This window comes from Triticum dicoccoides, chromosome 6B, assembly GCF_002162155.2.
Source record: "Triticum dicoccoides isolate Atlit2015 ecotype Zavitan chromosome 6B, WEW_v2.0, whole genome shotgun sequence".
Classification (NCBI taxonomy): Eukaryota; Viridiplantae; Streptophyta; class Magnoliopsida; order Poales; family Poaceae; genus Triticum; species Triticum dicoccoides.
The window spans coordinates 628,492,911-628,500,683 of record NC_041391.1 but is presented as its reverse complement, the minus strand read 5'-3'; the positions used below and the strand labels follow the sequence as shown (position 1 = coordinate 628,500,683).

The window sequence follows — 7,773 nt, the reverse complement described above, 5'->3', positions numbered from 1 at the left end:
AAGTAAGGGACAACTACATCCGTACGCCACAAAGTTCATCAACACTGGCTACTTGCCTACTTAGGTTAGGTATATAGAATAGTGGCCAACGTAGACTATCAGCCTAGTACTTATCATACTGTTCCGTCTCCATCAGGGCATATTAGCTAGCAAGAAGCGATATTCTTGGAGACAACTTGGTTAGGGTAAGCTACACGAAGTTGCGGCGCGCACGCACGCTGATCGGGGCATATCTCGGTTGTTTTCGTCCCTGTTGTTTTGTACGTCCAGACAGCTTTGCTCCCCGTTCCATATTGATTGACCAAAGCAGTAGTAGTAGTAGTAATTAACTAATTAAGTTGTATCGTAATCTCCTACGTCCCGGCTAGGTCATTGCGGTTAGGTGCCATCCGGCGGGCCTTCTCTCTCGCGCGCCTATAAATTGGGCACTCCACACCGGTCTCAGAGCGCACACTCAACGCACTCTCTGCTTCAGATAAGCAGCACAAACACGCAGACAGAGTTACAGACGGCGCGAGTGCGAGAGGGAGAGAGACATCAGATCGAGAGCGATGGCAATTCCTGCTAATGCTGCTGTCTCGATGAACTTCCCGGTGATCAACATGGAGAAGCTTGAGACCGGGGAGAGGGGCGCGGCCATGGAGGTCATCCACGACGCCTGCCAGAACTGGGGATTCTTCGAGGTGCCACTGCCACTCACATAATGCTATTACAATTCTTGATATATGTTTTCTAGAAAGCAGGCATAAGTACGATTCTCGACATGATTACCTGATTCTTGGCATATATTGACTCTGATGGTGTATGTGTCCGCACAGCTGCTGAACCATGGCATCTCGCACGAGCTGATGGACGAGGTGGAGCGGGTGAGCAAGGCGCACTACGCGGCGTGCCGCGAGGAGCAGTTTAAGGAGTTCGCAGCGAGGACGCTGGAGGCCGGCGAGAAGGGCGCCGACGTGAAGGACGTGGACTGGGAGAGCACCTTCTTCGTCCGCCACCTCCCCGCCTCCAACCTCGCCGACCTGCCCGACCTCGACCACCACTACAGGTATGCGCGTACGCCTGATTCCATAATAATGAACTACTGCTACTTGGTCACTAACTAATACTCCTAATAATAACATAAGAGACCAAGGGATAGCACCAGATTCCACAGAAATTAGTCGCAAAAGTACAGAGACGATCCAAAGGCAGCCTATGTTGAGATATGTATTTAGCACATGTATTTTTGTACTCCAAGTCTCCTCCTTGTGTATAGTTGAGGATATGACTTGCTCTATGTACTATATATATACTTGTGCATATGCACCTATCAATACATTGAGAGTTGCATCCTATTCCTCTACATGGTATCAGCCTAACCCTCGATCCCCAGCTTTAGCCGCGCCGCCGTCGCCTCCCCAGGCCGCCGCCGCACCTGCTGTTCCGCGCCGCCGCCTCCCCGCCGCCGCGCCGCCTCCCTCCCTCCCTCCATCCCTACCCCGCCGAGCCTCCACCCTGCCCGCCGCACCTCTCCACCCTCCCTGCCTCCCCTCGCCGCTCCCCCCGAGCCGCCTCCCGCCTGCAAACCCTAAACCCTCCCCGATCCCATCTCGCGCCACCACCCCCCTCCCTCTGCCATGTTGGCCCTCGGCACCTCCTCCTCCTCCAGCGCACCTCCTAGCAACCCCTTCGACTCCTCTTACGGGTCCGAGCCCGATGAGCCCCAAGCCGCCGACATCCGCAACATCCACCTCTCCGATCACGTTCTCATTATCCTCTCCCACGCCTCCGCAAACTACTATGCCTGGAAAACCTACTTCAACCTCCTCTTCCGTGAGTACAATCTTCGTGATCATGTGGACGGTCTCGCCAATTTCTTTGCCGGCGCCCACGACGCCAACTGGCTCGCCATCGACGCCACCCTAATCCGGTGGTTCTTCCTCACCGTTTCTCCGGACATCTTCCACACCGTCGTTCACGATGGGGACGATGCCTACACGGTGTGGACCAAGATCAATGGCCTCTTCACCGACAACAAGCTTCAACGGATTGTTTTTTTGCAGCAGGAATTTTTTGGGTGTCACCAGAACGACTCCACCATCGACGCCTTCTGTCTCTGGCTCAAGACCCTCTCCGACGAGCTCAATGACGTCGGGTTCAAAGTGGGCGATGAGCTTCTCCTCTCGACGCTCACCGCCGGCCTCAACGAGGACTTCGGCAACGCCGCCTCCAACCTAACCCTCATGGCCAACCCCACTTACGAGCGGGCGGTGGCCTATCTTCGTCTTGAGGAGCGATGGATGAAGCACCTCCGCACCCGCGCCATCCACACCGCGCTCGCCGCCGGCCTCTCCATCGGCGCCTCTACACCACCCTCGGCGCCTCGTCCTCCGGCTGTCCCGCACCCTGCGCCGGTGCCGCAGCCGCCCCAACCACCTCGCAACGGTGGCAACGGCGTCAACCGCCGCCGCGGTCACGGCGGTAACCGCCAAGGAGGAGGCAAAGGTGGCGGCGGCGGTGGTCAGGCTCCTCAGCAGCAGCCCCCGCCACCCTGGGCCGGTGGTTACAACCCCTGGACGGGGGTCGTACACGCATACAGCATGCCCGTGCCGCGCCCCCCTCCCGCCCCGGGCATCCTCAGCCCCCGCCCAAGCACCCACCAGGCGCTTCTGGCCGCGCCTTTCGGCGCCAACGGCGCCCACGGCGCCCCCCCTGCCGCGCCCTCCTATGGCGCGTACGGCGCCCCCTACTACGACCCGGCACTTCTAGCGGCACTGCAGCAGCCGCCACCCTACTCCGGCGGTGGTAGCGATTGGATCATGGACTCCGGTGCCATCGCTAATATGTCCGCTCATCCAGGTAACCTCTCCTCCGTTCATCCCACTTTCACTCCCTCTCGCATCATCATCGGCAACGGTGTTGGTCTTCCTATCTCTCATGTTGGTTCTGCACCTTTTCCTTCTAACTCTCGACCTCTCTCTCTTAATAATGTCATTGTTTCTCCCCATCTCATTCAGAACTTAGTTTCTGTTCGCAATCTTTCTCGTGATAATTTCGTAACCGTGGAATTTGACGAAGTTGGCTTTTCTGTTAAGGACGCTCGCACCAGGGTGGTTCTTCACCGCTATGACAGTCCCGGCGACCTCTACCCAGCTCAGTCGCCGTCACCTCTGGGTGGTCCTCGAGCTTTTTCCGCCGGCGTCGATCTTTGGCATGCTCGTCTCGGGCATCCTAGCACTTCTTCACTTCGTCAAATAATGAGAGGATTTTTGTTTTCATGTAATAAAACGGCCACTCACTCATGTGAAGCCTGCCGGTTACGCAAACATGTTCGCCTTCCTTTTAGATCCTCTTCCATAGTTGCATCTTTTTCGTTTGAGTTAATTCATAGCGATGTATGGACATCTCCGGTACCCAGTAATTCTGGTTATCTTTATTATCTCGTCATACTGGATGATTACTCTCACTTTGTGTGGACATTTTCTTCGTAGGAAATCCGATGTTGCCGCTACTCTCATTGCATTCTATGCTTATGTCTCCACACAGTTCGGGCGACCCATACTCGCACTTCAGACCGACAACGGGAAAGAATTTGACAATCTCACCATCCGCCATCTCCTTTCCACCCACGGCACCGTGTTTCCTCTCACGTGCCCATACACCTCCCAGCAGAATGGCCGTGCCGAGCGCATCCTACGCACCCTCAATGAGTGTGTGCGCACCCTTCTTTTCCATGCCTACATGCCTTCTCGGTTTTGGCCCGATGCCCTCGCCACCGCCACCCTCCTCCTCAATCTCCGGCCATGCCGTACGCGCTGGAACTATGCGCCTCACCATCTCTTATATGGCACTCCTCCCTCCTATGATGGTCTCCGTATTCTCGGTTGCCGTTGCTACCCCAACACCACCGCCACCACCGCTCATAAACTAGCTCCTCGTTCCGTTCCATGTGTCTTCCTTGGTTACCCGGCCAACACTAAGGGTTATCGCTGCTACGACCCTGTGTCTCATCGTGTCATCACGTCACGACACGTGTACTTTGATGTGCTTGTGTTTCCCTTTGCTCAGGAACAGGTGGTGCCGTCTTCCCCTCCCGCGGCGGGCTCTCCTCCGCGCCGTCGCCAGCTGCCGGCCTTGGGTGCTCCGGCATCCCTACCCGCGGCTCCCTCCTCCGGATCGGGGCCCTCCGCGGCTCCCTCCTCCGGCTCAGCGCCCTCGTCGCCTGGAGCCCCGTCGACGCCGCCTACATCGCCCCGATCCCCCGCCATGCATGCTGGGCCGCATGCTGGGCCGCCGGCTCGGTCGCCCTCCCCTGGCGCCGCCTCCCCTGGTGCGGACTCTAGGGGCGCGGCTTCGACCCCGCCTTAGTCGCCCGCCTCGCCCGCCCCGTCGGGTGGCTTCCCCGACGCCGCGGCCTCGACTCCCGCTCGGTCCGCCTCTCCCGTCGACGACATGGAGGCCACTGCCTCTCCCGTGGACGCCGTGGAGGCCACGGCCTCACCGCCACCCGCGGCTGCTTCGATGGCCGGGCCCGTCACCCGCTCGCGCACCGGGGTTTTTCGCCCGAGTTCCCGCTATGCGGATGACTACGTCTGCACCGCCTCGACGTCTGCTCCTTCCCCGCTGTCGTCCTCGGTTCGGGCCGCTCTCCGCGACCCTCTCTGGATGGCCGCCATGCAGGAGGAGTTCGACGCTTTGCAGCGGAATCGGAGTTGGCAGATTGTTCCCCGTCCCCGGCACGCTAACGTGATCACCGGGAAGTGGGTCTTCAAACACAAGCTTCGTCCCGACGGCACTCTGGATCGCTACAAGGCGCGTTGGGTTGTTCGTGGTTTCCGGCAACGCGCCGGTGTGGACTTCACCGACACTTTCGCCCCGGTTGTTAAGCCCGGGACGATCCGCACTGTTTTACAGTTAGCGGTCTCTCGTGCCTGGCCAGTTCATCAGATGGATGTCTCCAACGCCTTTCTGCATGGTCATCTTGAGGAGAAGGTCTTCTGTCAGCAGCCCACGGGGTTTGTTGACCCGGCGTGTCCTGATCATGTGTGTCTGCTCTCACGCTCATTGTATGAGCTCAAGCAGGCTCCTCGTGCCTGGTACCAGCGCATCACAGCGTTTCTTCACCAACTCGGCTTCCGCTCTGCATGCTCCGATGCTTCGCCGTTTGTTTATCACCAGGGCACCGACACGGCGTACTTGCTGCTCTATGTTGACGACATCATCCTGACGGCATGCACTTCTGAGCTCCTTTGCCGGCTTACTGATCGTCTCCGTGCTGAGTTTGCCATCAAGGACTTGGGTCCGTTGCACTACTTCCTCGGTGTTGAGGTGGTGCGTCGTCCTGATGGTTTCTTCCTACATCAACGGAAGTACGCTCATGAGCTCCTTGACCGTACTGGTATGCTTAACTGCAAACCGGCCGCCACTCCTGTCGACACGAAGGCCAAGCTCTCTGCTACTGATGGTACTCCTGCTCCAGATGCTGGCTTCTACCGGTCCATTGTTGGTGCTCTCCAGTACCTCACTCTCACTCGGCCGGAGCTTCAGTACGCGGTTCAGCAGGTCTGCCTGCATATGCATGCTCCTCGAGATGTTCACTGGACTGCCGTTAAGCGGATTCTCCGCTACATCCGCGGTGCTATGGATCTTGGTCTTACTCTGCGCGCCTCCACTGCCACTGATCTGGTCGCCTACTCCGACGCCGACTGGGCTGGTTGCCTGGACACCCGTCGTTCTACTTCGGGTTACTGCATATTCCTTGGACCATCCTTGGTGTCGTGGTCGTCCAAGCGGCAGCCCACCGTCTCGCGGTCTAGCGCCGAGGCTGAGTACCGCGCTGTGGCTAACGTTGTTGCTGAGTGCTCCTGGCTTCGTCAGCTTCTTCACGAGCTCTCGTGTCCTGTTGAGAAGGCCACGGTCGTCTACTGCGACAACATCTCCGCCGTCTACCTCTCCGCCAACCCGGTTCATCATCGTCGCACCAAGCACATTGAGCTTGATATCCATTTTGTTCGGGATCTGGTGGCTCTTGGCCATGTCCGTGTTCTGCACGTTCCCACGTCCCAACAATTTGCCGACATCATGACCAAAGGTTTGCCCACGACGTCCTTCGAGGAATTCCGGTCCAGTCTCTGCGTCAGCAACGGTGTCGCTTCGACTGCGGGGGCGTGTTGAGATATGTATTTAGCACATGTATTCTTGTACTCCAAGTCTCCTCCTTGTGTATAGTTGAGGATATGACTTGCCCTATGTACTATATATACTTGTGCATATGCACCTATCAATACATTGAGAGTTGCATCCTATTCCTCTACAGCCTATTGTTAGGCCTCCTCGAACATTTTGTACTGTCACAAAGTCATTCCTGACACATCAGCTCAAAAAAAAAATGCAGCAGATATAGTAGTGCTACTAGGATATCAACAGGAGATAAGATTGCTTGCGCACATCAGAATCCTAAATTAAGCACAGTAGTGACCAACACTATTGGAATCACTTTTTTTTAGCAAGTGACACTTGTTTGTCTGTTATTCCTGACCTGATAACAAAAGCTACTTTTTTCGTGTCGTCGTTGCAGACAAGTGATGAAGGAATTCGCGTCCGAGATCGAGAAGCTGGCGGAGAAGGTGCTGGACCTGCTGTGCGAGAACCTGGGTCTGGAGCAGGGCTATCTCAAGCGGGCCTTCGCCGGGTCCAGGGGACCGACGTTCGGCACCAAGGTCAGCAGCTACCCGCCGTGCCCACGCCCCGACCTGGTCGACGGCCTCCGCGCGCACACCGACGCCGGCGGCGTCATCCTGCTGTTCCAGGACGACCAGGTGAGCGGGCTTCAGCTCCTGAAGGACGGGGCCTGGGTGGACGTGCCGCCCATGCGCCATGCCATCGTCGTCAACATCGGCGACCAGCTCATCACCAACGGCCGGTACATGAGCGTGATGCACCGCGTGCTCACCCGCGCCGACGGCAACCGCATGTCCATCGCGTCATTCTACAACCCCGGCGCCGACGCCGTCATATTTCCGGCCCCGGCGCTCGTGGGCGCTGCCGACGCCGCTGAGAGGAACGAGGGCGAGGAGGGCACCGCCGTGTACCCGAGGTTCGTGTTCGAGGACTACATGAACCTGTACGTGCGCCACAAGTTCGAGGCCAAGGAGCCACGGTTCAAGGCCATGAAGGCAGACGCCGCGCCCATCGCCACCGCGTGATAACTGATACGCGCCGGGACCCGGACGAGAGTATTGTGAGACGTGTTTTATTTTCTTTTGGGCGTGTCATGTATCCGGTTAGCTTTATTGCTTATCAAAAATCATGGGTAATGTATTTTCAAGTCCGACTCACAGATTCTTGTCTGGGCACTAAAGGCCTGTTCGGCGTCCGACTCCACGCTCTCGCTCCTGGAGTTGGCGGAGCTGAAGGTAAAAAGTACGGAGCGGGGGGACAGGTGCTCTGCAGATACTTGAATTTCAGGGAGCAGTTGACTGCCGAACAGCCCCTAAATTCCGGGCATTTATATTTTGTGGATTATGGCATGCTGGTACGTGAACTTAGGAGTGTTTGCATGGTGACGTTTGACACATTTGAGTTTAATTTCTATAGTCGGTCATGTAATTCTATTACTCATGCGCTTGCGCAATACGGGTACCGTATGGTTGAAGCCACTATGTTTCGGCTAGGTTCAAAACAACTTTTTGTTTCTTTTTCTTTTGAACATCAGTACAGACACAAGTGCTCATATGCGCGCGCATACACTCACTTCTATAAACGCACACCCGCACACCCTACCCCTATGAG

At 57.0% G+C, this 7,773-nt stretch overlaps 1 protein-coding gene across 1 annotated transcript; it reads left to right on the top strand.

The window, feature by feature from the left end:
* The first annotated feature begins 464 nt into the window (after positions 1-464).
* LOC119326530 (1-aminocyclopropane-1-carboxylate oxidase 1-like) lies at positions 465-7,488 on the top strand. Its single transcript, XM_037600165.1, has 3 exons — positions 465-683; positions 819-1,048; positions 6,560-7,488. The coding sequence occupies exons 1-3, from the start codon at positions 552-554 to the stop codon at positions 7,185-7,187; spliced, it is 990 nt and encodes a 329-aa protein (XP_037456062.1). The 5' UTR covers positions 465-551; the 3' UTR covers positions 7,188-7,488.
* Positions 7,489-7,773: the final 285 nt, after the last annotated feature.